We start from the raw sequence: 18754 nt of genomic DNA, 5'->3' as shown, positions 1-18754 counted from the left end.
CCGATGTGGGTGGATTGACCGATGTTTGGGGATGGACAGGGATTTAAGCTGAAGCCTGTCTTTCCTTTACCTTACACTGCAGTTGAATGAAGTTTGCGCTGTATGTACCTGTATGCTGTATTATAGGGGAGTAGTGTTCTCACCCTAGGGCAGGATAACCAGGTATGTTAGGACTATAACCTCTCCTCCTCTTCCCTATAACATGGGGGATCTGTATAGGCTTTGTCTCTTTCATAACATTGCAGTGTGCACAGAGCACAGGACAGTACTGGGACAATACTAAGTTTCTGACATGATCTAGAAGAATATATATATTTTTTTTTGCCCTTTTGGAATTGACATAACAGGCAGGATCAATGGTTTTTATTTTTGCAATTATTTAACTGATAATATAAAATGTATTCAGCTGTACGTATGTTTAAAGTGAAACTAATGGCAACATTTTTTTTCTTTTTGCTATTACACATATCCAATAAAAATATAAGTAAAAAATTTAATTTCTTCATCAATTTAGGCCATTTATGTATTCTGTTACTTATGTTTGGTAACAAAATTCCCAATAGGCATGTATTGATTGGTTTGCACAAAAGTTATAGGCCCAGATTCACAAAGCACTTACGCCGACGTATAACAAGTTACGCCGACGTAAGTGCAAATGTCCGCCATCGTATCTGTGCGCAGACCCACAAACAGATATGCGCCTAAAACCAGGCTACACCCCGCCAACGTAGCTTGCTTACGCTGGCGTAGGATGGGCGCACATTTAGGCTGGGTGCATGGTGCCGCTCCCATTGATTAGCCATTCAAATATGCAAATGAGGGAAATACGGCGATTCACGAACGTACGTGTGCCTGACGCAGGCTACGCGAGGTGCGTGTAAGTTGTACGTCCGGAGTAAAGTTATTCCCCATAAAGGAGGTGCAAGCCAGCAGCAGACATGCAAAGGTCTGCACCAGGGAACACAAGCTGGCGTATTTTACGTTGGACGTGTGGACATGTGTCTGGCTGGGCATAGGTTTCATGCCGTACGCAGTGATCCGGCATAGTTTAGGCAGTTGTTCCGACGTGGTTGTGAGCAGGCGCAGAGGGATGCATCCACGTCACGGCGCATGCGCAGTTTGTGATACGTATCTGTCTGGCGCTCGGCCCATCATTTGCATGGGGTCACGCCTCATTTGCATGGGTCACGCCCACTTCCACCTACGCCGGCGTACGCCTTCGAAACCCACGCCACGCTGGCACAGCGTTGGGAGCACTGGCTTGCTGAATTCCATGCTTGCCTCTCTGTGCTGCGTTGGCGTAGCGTACAGTGGTTACTCTACAGTGGCGTAATGTGCGCCGTGCTCTCTGTGAATCTGAGCCATAGTGTCTTCAAACTATATGATATACTTTTTTTTTTTTCTACTAGTAATGGCGGGAATCAGTGACTCATAGCAGGACTGCGATATTGAGGCTTTTTACACTTTTTTGGGGACCAGTGACATTATTACAGTGATCAGGGGCGATCAAAGGGTTAATTGTGAGCCTAGCTGGTGTTTCAGTGTAGTGGGGGACGTGCTTTTACTAGTGGAAGACATGGATCAGTGTTAATCTCTCAAGTTGTGTAGGTAGACCTCCACCTCTCAAAGGTTACTGTACCTACCCTACACCTGATTGCCAGGAACCAAAATGTCCATATACAGTACATTTTAATAAAGCACCACCTTTGTAGAAGTCATGGACTGTCCGTCCAAGTTTGTACATACAGTAGTGACACAACCTCTTTAAACTGTCTTTGGCTGTGGAAAGGTTAGATGTATCAATCATTTGGCAGATCTGAATTTTAACAAGTTATAAGAATTTTTTTTCTGTTTTTGTTTTCATTGTGCAATCTGTTACTCAGTCTGTGGCTTGATGTCAGGATATAAGAGAGCTGACGCTAAGATACTAATGCCTTTTATTTATCATTGTAGGAAATACTGTCACCTCTGCTTCCATATCCAGTCCTAAGAATGGATTTTCTGGAGATCAAAACACTTGTATCAATCTTGTGCAGGTAAATTTGTGTAATGCAGCAGCGCACTCCTAAAGAAATTGGAAGATTGTTTTGGAAATTTCATGAGCGGTATTTCTTTCAAAAGTGGTGCATAAATGTCTGTTGCATAATAACCTATGATAAGTATTTACCTGTAACTGATGATAAATCTGTTCCCACTAAGGGCAGCAACTGGGGCTGGGTGGTAGCATAGGCCACAGAGGAGACACAGCATAGGGTCCAAAGAGCTGCCAGGACCCTGCAGGGTGTGATGAGTTTTGATTCTGACTACTCCCAGGTGGTGGCCCATGGACCTAAGCGGGCAGTTACCAGAGTGTGAGTACAGCTATACAGGGTTGGGTTTCTTGCAGCACTGCAGTGTTAAAAACATATAGGGAAGTAATAATAATACGTCTCTTTAAACACTCAGATCCTGTCCAGAGGACAAGTGTAGACATACAAGTGAAGAGAGACTGGGTGCAGGCTGGAGAGCTCATAAATTCACACATGTGCTGGTAGCAAGTTGCTGGCTGGAACTCATAGGAAATACACAGGTACTGGTTGCAGGTAGCTGGCTGAAATACACAGTGGAGGTTATTTACTAAAGGCAAATCCACTTTGCACTACAAGTGAAAACTGCAAGTGAAAAGTGGGCTTGAAATTGCACTGAAAGTGCACTTGGAAGTGCAGTCGCTGTAGATCCAAGGGGGACATGCAAGGAAAATAAAACAGCATTTTAGCTTGCACATGACTGGAGAATACAATCAGCAGAGCTGATTTGCCTTTCGTAAATAACCCCCAGTGAGTCACAGAAGTTAGTTGGAATCAAGAATGTTGGGAACACATGGGAATCACAGAGGAGGCATGCTCAAGGAGTCACTAGAAAACACAGGGAGCTCAGCAGCTAGCATTGAATGCTGAGCAACACATGGAAATAACCCTTTAATACAGAGTCTGGCCACAGATTGGCTGACGCCATAGACTGGCTCCATGTACCAAGCCAACCACCTTGTACAGGGAAGAAGACCCATTTCTGGAGTATGGAACAGGTGACTGTGGCCTTACCAGAATAATATTTCTGGACTATTCAACATTGTAGCTAAAAGGAAAGTTACAATAACTTTCATACATATATGGTATTTTTTTTAATTTGGAGTTTAACCATCGCAGTACTGGACACCCCCTGGACTCCTGCCCAGGCCAATTTTCAGCTTTCAGTGCTGTCACACTTTGAATGACAATTGCGTGGTAATGCTACACTGTAACCATGTGCAATTTTTATAATTTTCTTTCTTTTTGTGATATTTAATCACTGCTGGGTTTTTATTTTTTACAAAAAAAAGTTTCTTAGTTTCTGTCAGCAAATGTTGTAAATAAGTAATTTTTCTCTGATGTGTGCTGATGAGGCTGCACTGATGGACACGTGTGGGCACTGATAGACTGCACTAATAGGCACTGATGAGGCGGCACCTATGGACACTGATTAGGTGGTACTGATGAGGAGATACTAACAAGCTGCACTTATGGACACTGATATGTGGCACTGATGAGCACTGATGAATGGCACTGGTGGGCACTGATATGTGGCACTTGTGGGCACATATAGGTGGCACTGATGAGAACTGAAAGGCAGCACTCCAGGTCTTAGTTATGTCACCATACTCACATCCTGGGAAGTGTTCATGACTACCATATGCTGCAAGAGGATTAAAGACCCATGGAGGAACATCAACCTGACTAGGTTAACTGAGAAGCTGAGTGAAGCTTAGTCCTCAACTGAAGTGTGATGCCCTCTCCCAAGGAGTCGGTAGTTGAACAAACTAGTATCTTACAGTCATGAGCTGATTTCACAAAATTCCAGCTTGGCTTAAAGGTCACCTCTCTATAAAGACTGTAAATACCTTTTGGCCCTCATATTGGAATCCATGGGTGTTCTGTGCTCTAACCCTCAATCATAGGAGAGTAGAGTGGGAGTCAATAAACATAATTTCTTGTATCAAAAAGTGACTGGCTCTGTTCACATTGCCCCACTAATGCCAATAATTTGGCCTTGAGTTGAAAAGTTAAAAATTGTAATCCACAGATAACAGAATAGGTCCATGTTTGTCCAGTTGAGTAGACACTGGTAACATGTATTTATAAGACCATAAGACAATGGTGACGTTCCAGAGGAGAGCTTGGGTCTTGATGAAAGAATGTAGCTAAATTGCAGGTCAAGACTGCTGCAGGAATGTAGAATCAAATTATTTAGAGTTCTTGCTGGGATTCTATAACTGAAGATACAGGTTAATTGATAATAGAACTAGCTTGAGGTTGCAACTGGTCACCTTTGAGCAACTTTGTAACATTTATTGAAGTAGATAGTGATTTAGAGTTATTAGCTAAACAGTCAGTAAACTAGTGAACATAAGCACTGTTGTGACGGATCTCAGTATTAGCACGTTCCTTTTCATCTATTAAAGATGTAGGCTAGTTGCTGTTGGTGACAGTCTGGAGTGTAATCTTACCAGGGTTATCACAAAGCTGTTCTCTTCTGTAGCCTTTGGCCCCATACACACGGGAGGATTTATCCGCGGATACGGTCCAGCGGACCGTTTCCGCGGATAAATCCTCTCGAGGATTTCAGCAGATTTTAATGCGATGGAGTGTACTCACCATCGCATTGAAATCCGCGCCGAAATCCTCTGGCGATGACGTGTCGCGCCGTCGCCGCGCTTATGACGCGGCGACGTGCGCGACGCTGTCATATAAGGAATTCCACACATGCGTTGAATCATTACGACGCATGCGGGGGATCCCTTCGGACGGATGGATCCGGTGAGTCTATACAGACCAGCGGATCCATCCGTTGGGATGGATTCCAGCAGATGGATTTGCTTGGCATGTCAGCAAATATTCGATCTGCTGGAATCCATCCCAGGGGAGAAATATCCGCGGAAACAGATCCGCTGGAGTGTACACACCATAGGATCTATCCGCTGAAACCCATTTGCTGGGATTTTTCAGCGGATGGATTCTATCGTGTGTACGGGGCCTCAGACTTCCTTGTATGATAATTTTTATTGGAGTGCACGCCATATAAGGTTTGTATGAAGTGTAGTTTTCAATAGTGACCAAATCTAGTCTATTAGGAAAAGGATCATCGTTTCAATCATTGTGCTGCTGGCAAACCTCTCAGAATGTCTCTTCCCAGCAGAAGCCTAATTTTGGGATTGTTGTCAAGTGGTGAGATACAGTTAGAAAATGGCTTAGGTGAGGTTGGGAAAATGCATCTTCTGATGTAGAGATGTTTGCTCCATCATTAGGTATTTAATTGCACGCGATCACTTTAGAAAGCAAAATCCGCTTAGTTCTTTCGAAAGGTTCAATCATGAAATCATAAGAACGAATTATCTTCCAGAATTTGGCACTGAGCCAGAGCAAGAAATGCAGTGTATAGGACAAAACATTTTCCTCCATGCTGAATAAGTTAAAGAAGTCTGAAGCTGCAAGTGAATTACTGCTTTGGTCATCCAAGACAACATAAATCTTAAATGCTGTGTTAGGTTGTCTGTAGGTAAATGATAAAGCACTTGAACGTAGGAATTGCTGCTGCACTTTATACATTTGATTACTGCCTTAAAGTTTACATGTTCTGTAGATGCACAACACTTAAATATAATCATGATTTATTTTAGCAGTTCCTTGCAGAGGTTTATTCTGGAACTCGATACATTTCTTAAAAGGATGTGGCTTCTTAAAAATTGAACATTGGCAATGGGGATTTTCTGTCTCCTTATTCTAGTCACTTTGTCAGTTTTTGTGTGAAGATATATAACATATTTGTCTTTTCACGGCTAGTGTCAGGGCTTGGTAGTCTTTTTCACAGATTCAGGAAACCTAGATTCTCTGAATTTACTTTGAGCATATTTGTCCTTGGGAAAGTGCTAGGCTCACTGTATATGAAGCTAGAAAAATGAATACCTCAAAGAAATGGGATTTTAAGGGCAATGAAAATAATATACAAAAAAGTATAAGTAAATATAGAAAAATATAATATTAAATTTACTTTACAAAAGTTATGCAAAAAGTTTTACAATTGTAACAATCGCTGTAACAAATTAGTTTGCAGAATGTGTGGACCATGCAGATCCTAAATAAAAACATATACAAAAAATGACAGTACATAAATGCAGAAGATGAATGATGTATTGAACCTCGAAAACCCAATATGGGTCAAGGGAAAATGCAGAAGAAATAAAACAGTCTTCTGCATTTTCCCTTGACCCCTATTGGGTTTTCGAGGTTCAATACATCATTCATCTTCTGCATTTATGTACTGTCATTTTTTGTATATGTTTTTATTTAGGATCTGCATGGTCCACACATTATGCAAACTAATTTGTTAAAGCGATTGTTACAATTGTAAAACTTTTTGCATAACTTTTGTAAAGTAAATTTAATATTATATTTTTCTATATTTACTTATACTTTTTTGTATATTATTTTCATTGCCCTTAAAATCCCATTTCTTTGAGGTATTCATTTTTCTATATACTCGGGATGGTGGCAATGCTCATGTCAGTTTGTTGGGAGTAAACCTTTTTCACACTGTATATGAAGCTTGGATCATTTTAGTTTTTGAAATGTTCCTGAGGGAGTTACAGAAAAAGAAAAATGGCAGAAAGCAAACTTAAGTTGGTTTTGTACCTATAGTTGACCACTTATCCTGAGTTTGGTATGGCAGCTAGGAAAACAATTGTTATCACACCACGATTGGTGTTTAGATAGCTGAGGCTCGGTAGGTGAGGATTGGCCTTAGCAAAATGTATTTCAAGCCAAAATTAATTCAGTTCCTGAAATATTGTATTATCCTTACCAGATAGCTTACCAGAAAAAAGTGGGGATAGTCACTTTATCAACATATAGAATTCTTCAACAGGCAAGATACCCAAGCCACTAAAGGTGGCCTAAAAAAAATTGACTTCCACCCTCTTTAGTTCTCAAGCATCATCAAACCTTGTGAACGCAATACTCGTGAGTTCATAGCTTACCTTTTTTTTTTGCGAAGCCTGACATGTCAGAGCAGGGTAGCTTAAGGAAGCGTGGAGTAACGAAGGCACCTAAACCAGGGAAATGTTTGTAGTCAATTACTATGGCAGGATGATACTCTAAATGTATGTTGCTGTGAGGCAGTAGATCGCTATCTGGAAGGTGTACTAGTGATAGGGCTTGAATGCTAACACCTATGTTGACAGTATGCCCTTTATTGTTGATAGTCAAATATAGCATTAGGGTTCTAAACAGGTGTGTAACAATAGTTACAGAATGCTGATGCTCTGACGGAATGTTAGGGTTGTCCGAGGTCCGAGATCAGAGTTGACTGAGAATCTGGTGCTGTTGCTTAAAGCATAGCTCTTCTTACCTGTTCTGTTTCCAATTCCACTGTATGCATTGCTATAAATCCTTAGACCCAGTCTGTCTAGGCAGTATGGCCACCTGCTGAATTGGCACCATCCACAGACAGGTCAACTCTTCGATAAGACACAGAAGTTGAAGTTCAGCTATTGTAGTAAAGAGGATGTTTTTCCAGTCTTTTGAAGTATAAAAAAACAATTACTTTTCTGGGCCCTGTCTCTGTGAATTAATACCCACAGACTGAGGGAACATGGAAGATGTGAAGAGGGTCTAGCAAGGACTAAACCAACTTGCACTAAACAGGAGGGGAGGACACAGGAAGATACCCAAATCACATTAGTAAACAAGTTGAGATGGCCCAAAACCACTACTAGATATTGGCATACTACACAAAAATGATAGCCTCATGCAGTTTAATACCAGATATAAAAAAACATGAAAGTGAGGCAGAATAATGTACTCTATGATATCTTGCATACGTACAGACGATCGGACATTCCGTTAACAAAACCACAGATTTTTTTCCGACGTATGTTGGCTCAAACTTGTCTTGCATACACACGGTCGCATAAATGTTGTCAGAAATTCCGATCGCCAAGAACACGTAGGACGCCAATATTAAAGGGAAGTTCAATACCAGTCGTGTTAGTAGAAGTTTGGTGAGAGATGATTCGCGATTTTCAGCCTCGTGCTTTTCAGTCAAATACAGCGTGACGAATGTGCTATCTCCATTACAAACGCTAGTTTTACCAGACCGAGCGCTTCCGTCTCGTACTTGATTCAGAGCATGCGTGGAATTTTGTGCGTCAGAACCAGCTCTCAAATTTTTGTTGTTGAAGATTCCGACAGAAAATGTCCGATGGGGCCTACACACGGTTGGAATTTCCAACCAAAAGCTCCCATCGAACATTTGTTGTTGGAAATTCTGAGCGTGTGTATGCGGCATAATCAAATTCACTCACATTAGCAGCTTGTTCTAAAACTGTTAGCTTAGCCATAGCCGCTACTTCCTCCCTTTCTGTCTGAAGGACTTTCAACTCTGCTTCTGTTTTAGCTTGCATTGCCTGGTCCTGTGCCTGTGCTCATGCTCCAGCTACTTGTGCTTGGCTTGTGTGGCTTGTACATGGGCATGTGCCTCCGTGACTTATGCCTTAATTTCTGATTCCTTCTCTATAAAGTGAGCTTGCACCTTTGCTGCTTTTGTCCCTCTATGAACCCTTATAAGATGTTTGCTAAGTGTGGAACACTTTGAGCAAGATGATCCTTAAGATCTCTTAATGTGTCTGGTAGATGTTGAGTGGAGAGATGTACAGTAGTTTTGTGCAATTTATATATTCTGTCCCCTACCTGTAACATGGTCACTTAAAACGTAATGTACTTTTCTTTGTTAAGACTCAAATTGAGGTTATTTAGCTCTTAAACAGACTCCTCTATGTTAATATTTAATAGAAGAGAATTTTTTAGGTTTCATAAAATTAGTTTTGAGAGTGCACTGCTTAGTGGTGCTGCATCATTACATGTTTCATCAGCATCAGTTATTCATTTCATAGACCTATTCCACAGATTAGATAAACTATCAGACATTTCTGCAAAGTTTGTTCATTGAAGGGAGGCCTTTTGTAAATCGTCATCTTGAGGAATAGAAGGTTGATGACTCTCTAACTGTAGGAAATACACAGATTCTTGCTGGGCCATATTTGTGTGTAGACATGTGTGACAGACTCACCCGGGACAGAGTGTTTTGGAGGGGACTGAATGCTTGGCTCTTGCCTACCGATTATGGGCCCTGGCATTTGGGGGAACGATGCTCTTTGTGAGCTGTATGCCTGGGGACCCTTGGGGTGGTGTTACTTTGGATTCAGGTCCATGTCCCCCCAAGACACACAGACTCTGGGAACCATATATATGCCATATTAGAAATAGTGACTAATTCATACTGTTGGAACACATACTGTTAGAAGATGCTGATGTCATCAACCCCAGCCACTTGTCTGTCTGTTGTCTTCTATAATGTAAATGAGTCTAGTATGGCTTCTAAGAGTCTTTCACCAATTGCTTGTGCTAATTAACCCTGCAAATGTATGAAGGAGTTCTGTGTTGATATTTATGATAATATGTATTGTAGTTAGGAAGTCACATCGGCTGCTTTAAGGGATTCATTAATTGGCTCATGTTAATTTATGTTTCTGGTTACAGTTGTATTGTTAGAGTAATCTGAGCAGGAAGGAGGAACTTCCTCTTTAACTGTAAATAAGACTTGTATTCTTGTTCTAATAGACAGTTCATGTTCGGCAAACAAACACGTAAATTGTCTTGTTTGTTGTTGATAGCGGTTGGATTATCTGATATCTATATTCAGACTGGGGGGAAGTGGTATATGATGAAAGCACTCAAGCGGAGTGTGGGACGTTTTGGTACAACATGCATCCAATGTGTTTATGCAAGGCTAATAAAATACAAAAACTCCAGCAGCAAGGATAATATTGGAAACAACAGTTCTGGTAGTTCCACGTGCAAAGTCAATACACACAAGATACAGAGCTCTATATTAAATAATAATAAACCAATTGATAACGTATCAATACATAAAGTGTTAGTGTAACATACATATAAAATGAAGTTATAATAGTGCAAACATACATTTAAAGTTAATCTCTTCAGGGCAAAGTCCATCCAAAAATTATGCTCAAATAAAATAAGAAAATTCCTCCATGTAGTACAATCTTGCCAGAACGAATACAGGTAAAATTAAGCTGTTTTTTTGTCTTTGTTGCTTGAAATTTCACTCTGACTCCTCTACCCAAAGAAGAAACACTCCAAACACTCCAGCCCCTCTTAGGGGACTACTCACCAGGATTGGAAGAACACTTAATAAGTAAAAAACTCTCAATAGCTGAGTGCTTGTCCTATACTAAAGAATACACTATTCAGAGATATAGAAAACCATGCACACCAGTCCAGTGTGTGCACTACCATATACAATAGTAGCCCCAACCAACGACTTTCATCATTGGCTGACTTTTTCAAGAACAGCCCCCTGGGAAGGGTTTGGACGTGTGGAGTGTTTCTCACTTAGCTGGAGGTGTCATGGAGTTAAATTGTACGTAAAAAAAGAAAAGAAAAAAGTGTTTTGAAATTACCTGGATTTATTAGCTGACAAGAGTGCACTATATGGAGAACTTGTATTATTTGATTTGTATATGATTTTAGGATAAACTTTGCACTGAAGATTACTTGTACACTTTATATGTATTTTTGCGCTATAACTATATATATATATATATATATATATATACTAGAACTGTGCACTTCTTTATATATGTGTTACACTTTATGTTTTGATAAGTTATCAATCGGTTTATTATTACCGGTAGACATGTGCATTCATTTTCGTCCGAATGCATTTTCGTCCACATTTCTGGTATTTTCCTTTTAAGAAACTAAAACGAACGCGCAGAATCCGAAATCCGAAAGATTCTACATAAAAAATGCTTTATTTTCGTTTTTGTTGCTACAACAGTTCGATATAGGTAGGAGATTCGACATGACAGTGACAATACTGTAGCAATCTGAGTCTATCTAACCTGTGGTCGAATGTGCCTAACCTTAACTCTATTAGCTCAAGATTATTCTACATAGAGAGGAAAGATTCTACATAGAGAGAAAAGATTCGACATTATAGAGACAGTGTTGGGGTATACCATTTGACGTGAACAACAAAAATCCGACTAAGCAGCGAAAAACATACAAATGTTGAATCTGTCATTGAAGGCTTATGATGTCTTTTCCGAAAGTTCTAAGAAGATTCGACAAGCAGCTAAACTGTACGATGCCGCAATCGTACATTTCTGGTCAAATGCTCGGCCCATAGGCTATAGAAGAATTTGAATATTGGTTGACTAGTAATAATAATTTATAAATATAATTATTACTAGTCATACAACATTAGAATTCTTCTATAGCTTGTAGGCGGATCATTCGACCGGAAATGTACAATTGCGGTGTCGTACAGTTTAGCTGCTCCGTTGAATCTTCTTAGAACATTCGACAGACACCATAAGCCTTCAATTGACAGATTCGACCTTAATTTATTCGGGTTTTCGGACGAATGCATTTTTTAACAAAACAAAATAAATAAAAACAAATTTCGGAAGTAACTAAATAAATGTATTTTTTCGTACGAAAACAAAATTCTGAAAACAAAATATTTCAGTGTGCACATGTCTATTTATTATTATTTATCAATTGGTTTATTATTATTTATTTATATAGAGTGTTGTATCTTTTTAATTGAATATACTGTATATACAGCTGCTGCACAGACACGGTTTAAGGGGTAAGAAAAGCACAGACCTTTACTGGAATTATCATATTCAATACTGTACATAGAAAACTCAAATTTGTGCAAAACTTTCCAAACTCTAGGTAGATTTTCTTCTAATGAGTGTAAACAAACACATGAGGATAATGCGGCAGACTATAAACTGGTCCTAGGTGCTAGAAATAATGTTACTGCAAAGAGATCTCAGTCTGTAATGCAGCCACATGCTCATTCTAATGTGCTTTTAGAGGCACAGTAAACTTTGCAGAAGAGAAAGGTGTTTAAAAGGCTTTTGATGTATGGCCACTTGCCGATTCAGCAGAATTCACAGACAGATTAACTCTTCAATAGGATACAAAATTTGAATCCAGCACAATTTTTTTTCTTTGCAAAGTACACACAGGAGGTTTTTTCTCATTTTTTGTTTTTGAAGTGTAAGATGATGGGAACTTTCTAAACACTGAGGGGCAGATTCACATACAATTAGATGGGTGCAGCGTAAGTGAGATACGCTACGCTGCTGTAACTTACTTTTGGCAGCTTTGAATCCACAAAGAATTTGCGCCGTAAGTTACGGCGGCGTAGTGTATCTCTCGCGGCGTAACGGCGCCTAATTCAAATCGGCGAGAAGGGGGGCGTGTTTCATTTAAATGAAGCGCGCCCCCACGCCGAATGAACTGCGCATGGGCCGTCCCTAAATTTCCCGGCCGTGCATTGCGCTAAATGACGTCGCAAGGACGTCATTTTTTTTAACATAGACGTGAATTACGTCCATCCCGATTCACAAAAAGACTTACGCAAAAAAAAAAAAAAAAAATTTAATTAAACGCGGGAACGACAGCCATACTTAACATGGCAGGTTTAACTATACACGACGAAATAGCAGCTTTAACTATATGTCGGAAAAAGCCGACTACAGACGACGTAAAAAAATGCGACGGCCGCTCGTACGTTCGTGGATCGTCGGAAATAGCTAATTTGCATACCCGACGCGGAAAACGACGTGAACGCCACCCAGCGGACGCCGAAGAATTGCATCTTAGATCCGAAGGCGTACAAAGACGTACACCTGTCAGATCTAACCCAGAAGCCGTCGTATCTTGTTTTGAGGATTCAAAACAACGATACGACGTGGGAAATTTGAAAGTACGCCGGCGTATCAGTAGATACACCGGCGTACTCGCTCTGTGGATCTGCCCCTGAGTCTCTAATAGAAACAGAGGGGAAAAAGATCTTACCCAGTACATAAATAATAATAATAAAAAAAATTCGTTCTGCAATACCACAAAATGTCAGTAGATACTAGAGTATTAGCAGTATAATACAATGGCAATAGCAAGGAATAGTTGGGGCACAAAAGTAGGAAATAAAGCAGACGCTCTCTGACTCACTGCAGCTTCTGAAATATGCTCTGATCCACTCACAGTGTGCAGTGAAATCAGAGTAAACAATTTAAGAACAGGAAAGGAGCCTGTACAACTGTGCAAGACTGAAGAGAAGGCTGGAGTTTGGCTTTAAGCAACCTTTTTTAATGCTATATTGTATAGTCAGTATGTCTGAAAGAAAAATTGTTATGGTGCACTTTGTATTCATGTTCACAACATGGTCCCTCTATCCCCACTTCCTGGAAACCAGTACAGTTATCTTGCTTTTTATTATATGCGAAGTTGGGATATAGTTTGTCTGAATCATTTCCACATTATATTTTCTTTGTCAGTTCCAATTCCCTTCTCCTCATTCCAGTGCTATCGCAGGCTTCCTCCTTGATCCATTGCTGGAGGTCCTCTTGAGGGAAAAACGACATTGCCCAGCCTGTCAGCCTTGCCCAGCCAGTCATACTGCCATACATATACTTTCCACTAGTAGGTGCTTTATCACACATACTGTGATCACAGTACTCCAAGGCTAAATGGCACTCACATATTATGCGGGCACTGCTCAGTCCTGGAAGAATGCCCACCCCTCCACCACAGCTGGTAGGAGAGGAAACTCCTGTGTGTTGTATGTATATACAAGGTATGTACAGTATATGAGTTTAGCAAGTAAAGAAACAATCCTGGTTAGAAGACGGGCATCTGTAACTTGGTTAGTATTCTACTTTAACAATATGAATTCACAGTAAACCACTCAAACTTCCGTGTTCTCTGTAGGGTGAATGGTGACACAAATAGACATTTGTTTATAAATGACGGTTGTGAGTGTTACATGGTTGTTTCTGCCCTGAAGCACTCTGCTAAGTTTGACTAAAACGATTACCTCTAGGGACAGCCTCAGACAAAATGACTAAAGGAATTAAGAATGCTCACACAAAGTAAGAGTGAAGATTCACTTCACTTATCCAATCATGTGTAGATGAAATAAATTAATAATAAGCAGATTTTTCACATGATTGACTGATTAGGACCCATGCACACTAAGCGCTTAGCCATAGTGCATGAGACTCCGGTGTTTGAGTGTGTACCATCTGGCCTTGATGTCGGTAGCCTTTAAAACTCTGAGGCCTCGTACACATGACCGAGGAACTCGACGGGCGAAACACATCGTTTTGCTCGTCGAGTTCCTTGTTAGGCTGTCAAGGAACTCGACGTGCCAATTTTCTCCATTCCCATCGAGGAAAAAGAGAACATGCTCTATTTTTGGCTCGACGAGTTCCTCGACAGTTTCCTCGTCGAAAAATGTACACACGATCGGTTTCCTCGGCAAAAAAAAAAAAACAGCAAGTTTCTTGCTGGTTTTTGCCGAGAAACTCAATCGTGTGTACGAGGCTTGAGAGGCTGACTGCTGTGGCTGGACAGGTCTAGATGGGGATGGACGGTGCACCTAGTGTTACTTACAAAGAATGCCTAGAGTGCAAACAGTATGCGTATCAGGCATCAATTCCTGGTCTCATATGGCCCTAAGTTTTAGTACCACTAGGTGCGCCACCCAGCCCTGTCCAGCTGCAGCAGCTGTCAGCCTCTCTTAGAATATGACAGACTACCAGTAAGGGGGCTGGACGGTCCACCTGTGCCCTCCACCTGCACCTAAATTCCAGAGCTTCATTCACTGGGACCAAATGCCCAGTGTTCATAGGACCTAAAAGTGAATTGTTACTTTATTGTGTGAATATTCTCAGCTCCTGTAGTAAATTTGCTTCAAAGTCTTTACCTTGTTGAGTTCACATTGAATCTGTGATAACATAACTCATACAGCATAGCTCCTGGCTAACTGGTTATCACAAGTCATATAAATGCAGAAAGGAGCACCAGACCAAAACCAGAAGAAAGAGTCTAAGATAATTTTAATGCCAAAAAAGCTATAAAAAAGATTCAGGGGCAACAACACTCCCCCTTCATCAGGACTCGACATACAATAAAACTATGGTGGACCCCAGAGGTGTAGCTTGAAGCTTGTGGGTCCCGATGCAAAAGTTGACCTGCCCCCCCCCCCCCCACTATCATCCGCCACACACCACTGTGTAAGGGAATACAAAACCCATTTGACCTAAAAGAAATCTCTTCTAAACAGGCTCTAACAGTTCAGACATTTGTATATGGAAAATGATTTTGTTGATTACCATGGGAAACTGCAGTTTGTGGTGTCTTAGTAAATAAGTTTATGTTTGTATAGAAAATAATGCGTGCACCTTTTCTTTTTTTCTCATTGCTGCCAGCATCTTGTACAGCTCTTCTGTTAAAGGTGATGGAAAGGAAGGAGAGATTCTTCCCCCAACAATTCAGAAACTAATGAAAGGATACAACAAATACCTGCGTCCTTTCTTTGACAGTGAGTATTGCATGTTGTCCATAGTATGGTGTACAGAGATGTGTTCACAGAATGCAGAGGGATTCCAAAGGTAGGGGTGTTAACAAGTCGTGGCATCTTTTAGTGAATGAAAGCCAACTTTTAGGTGTCCTGCTACTAAATTACATTAAACTCACAATCACACCACACACATTTCAGTGTATTCACCTGTTTATTAAACTTATTTTCGATCCAATGTGGTTATATGCTCTGATATTGTGTGAGATTGCAACATTGCTGTGGTAACAGAAAAGTGCTGTCCATGGCCCTAAAACACAAAACTGAACACCTTTTTTGAATTAAAAAATAAGACAACAGTAAGGTTAGTCATTTTTGTTTCTATATTGTGAAAGATAATGTTACACAAGTAAATTGATACCCAACATGTCATGCTTCAAAATTGCGGCCGCTCGTGGAATGGCGACAAACTTTGGCACTTAAAAATCTACATAGCTGACATTTAAATGTCTACAGGTTACCAGTTTTAAGTTACAGAGGAGTTCTTATTGCTCTTGCTCTAACGATTGCGGTCATACCTCACATGTGTGGATTGGACGCCATTTAGATATGTGGGCATGACTTGCCTATGCATTCATTCGAACTTGGAGTGACGGGCACTTTATATTTTTTTATTTTTACACTGTCCTTTAAAAAAATTGTTATCACTTTTATTCCTATTACAAGTAATGTAAACATCCCTTGTAATAGAAATAAGCAGGACAGTGCCTCTTTAATTTGAGATCTAGTGTCAAAAAGACCTCAGATCTAACAATTACACTTAAATTCAATTTAAAAAAAAATGTCCCTTTAAGGCCGTTGGGCACCAGGAAGCAGTAGCAGAGGGACGACGATGCCTCTCCCGCTGCCCATAAAAGTGATCTCGCAGAGAATCTGCCAAGGAGACCGCTTTTATGTTAACGTGGACCGCTATCTGCTGCCATAACAAAGGTATTTAGCATCAAAGTACCAGCGTATATCGATGGTGGGCAGTCGGCAAGAGGCTAAAGAAGAAAGAGATAACTTACCTCTAGTGTCTGCTCCGCCAAATGTGGCTTTTGCAGTTGAAGTCTTCTTCAGATGTTGGGATGAGCCGAACACCCCACCGTTTGGTTCACACCAGAACTTGCGAACAGACCAAAAGTTTGTGTGAACGTTAGAACCCTGTTAGAGGCTATGGGACTCGAACGTTTGCAATCTAAAGTGCTAATTTTAAAGGCTAATATGCAAGTTATTCTCCTAAAAAGTGTTTGGGGACCCGTGTCCTGCCCCAGGGGACATGTATCAATGCAAAAAAAAGTTTTAAAAACAGCAGGTTTTTTTTCGGGAGCAGTGATTTTAATAATGCTTAAAGTGAAACAATAAAAGTGAAATATTCCTTTAAATTTCGTACCTGGGGGTGTATAGTATGCCTGTGAAGTAGCGCTTGTTTCCCCTGCTTAGAACTATCCCTGCACAAAGTGTAATTTCTGAAGGAAAAAAAATCATTTAAAACCACTCGCACCTATAATGAATTGTCGGCTCCCGGCAATACAGAGAAAAGTCATTGATAAAAATAAATAAATGTGTGGGGGTCCCCCCAAATTCAATTACCAGGCCCTTCAGGTCTAATATGAATATTAAGGGGAACCCCGCCTCAAATTTAAAATAAAAATGACGTGGGGTTCCCTCCAGGTCTGGTATGGATTTTAAGGGGAACTCCACCCCAAATAAAAAAAATGGCGTGGAGTTCCCCCCAAAAATCCATACCAGACCCTTTATCCGAGCACGCAACCTGGCAGGCTGCAGGAAAAGAGGGGGGGAGAGAGAGCCCCCCCTCCTGAACCGTACCAGACCACATGCCCTCAACATTGGGAGGATGCTTTGGGGGTCTGTGACCCCTCAAAGTACCATGTCCCCATGTTGACTGTCGGTATCCTGCGATGGGTGATCTCCTCTCCGCCGGGGGCCAGCGATGAGAAGATCTCCTCTTCATCCAGGTCCAGGATCCAGCGATGAGATGAACGCAGCGCAGCACATCACCTGTCTCCACCGGAGACACCCCGGGAATGACGCGGCTTCAGCCAGTGACAGCTCTTATGTAGGTGATCCTGCCCCCCTCTGATGCAAGGGAAAATCAGGATTTCCCAGTGATGTGACGGGTGACCCCGCCCTCCTCTGATGTAACGCAGGTTTGCCGAAACATGAGTTTGACTCGAACTCGAAGCTCATCCCTATTCAGAAGCTGACAATTCCATTAGTGTGAATCTTTTGGTCCTTCACAGTGCCCAGTGGTTCTTGCTGTCTTCCAGAACCTAGTAGTAATTGGTTGTGGCTGTTGCAGGGGAACAAGGAGGTTGACACCTGCCGACTTGTCCATTTCTGAAGAAAAATCCACCTGGGCATTTTATTGGATTAAAGTGGCATTTGGCACACTGAGAGGTATGAGAGGTAAGTATTCTTCTTCTTGGTCCCCCACATAGTTCAATGTTTATTCCTATACAGGGGCGGACTGACAACTCATGGGGCCCCCGGGCAATAGAAGATTATGGGGCCCCTCTGGCTTACAGATGGCCACCACGCCAGGAGGCAGTGCAGAGGCAGGGCAGCTAAAATCTTGGGATCTTCACATTAAAAGCATGTCAGTTTCGGACATATCAGGGACAGATCTAAAAAAAACACAGATTTTTACATACTGTCCCTGGTTTTACTGAGCCTGGCAACCCTGATGGGGCCTCCTAGTGGCATGGGGCCCTCGGGCAGTGCCCGAGTGACTCAATGGTCAGTCCGCCCCTGTTCCTATAATAATCCATGTCACTACTGAACCTAGTAATGATGGGAAGGTTGACCGGAGGCACCATTGAGAATTGCAGGTGATCAAGGATATCAACCCTCCCAGAAGTGTCAGTTTCTAAGGAAAAGCTCACCTGGGGATTTTTTGGAATCAGAGTGTTGTTCAGCAGCATGGGAGATAAAAAATATTTTTTCTTCTTTATAGTTAAAGCGTTTCTAGGAATTTTTAGTTTCTACACAGGATCACTTCTTTAGAGGTAATTATATATTTATTGTTATTAAAAAGCAATTGCAAGAATTCAATAGGCAAACAATGGCAAAGTAAAGTCAGATTGGGATAGAAATACAAACGCCTTTTCATATCCATAAACAATTGCAGAGATACAAGAAGAAATATAAGTCAGCACTGAAACGGTAAACCATAACAGGTACACTAAAACCAGAAAGCATGTGCAAAATAACAATATGG

General features: G+C 41.1%; 1 protein-coding gene across 1 annotated transcript in view; it reads left to right on the top strand.

Annotated features, from left to right (window-relative positions):
* Positions 1–18754, top strand: part of LOC120946958 (gamma-aminobutyric acid type A receptor subunit pi) — a 115383-nt gene that overhangs the window by 16150 nt on the left and 80479 nt on the right. The window contains exons 2-3 of the mRNA XM_040361828.1: positions 1954–2036; positions 15386–15498. Of these exons, the coding sequence (XP_040217762.1) occupies positions 1993–2036; positions 15386–15498 (157 nt within the window). The 5' untranslated portion in view covers positions 1954–1992. The remainder of the gene's footprint in view (positions 1–1953; positions 2037–15385; positions 15499–18754) is intronic.

This window comes from Rana temporaria, chromosome 8, assembly GCF_905171775.1.
Source record: "Rana temporaria chromosome 8, aRanTem1.1, whole genome shotgun sequence".
In the NCBI taxonomy this organism is placed as follows: Eukaryota; Metazoa; Chordata; class Amphibia; order Anura; family Ranidae; genus Rana; species Rana temporaria.
This window is presented reverse-complemented; position numbering and strand designations above follow the sequence as displayed.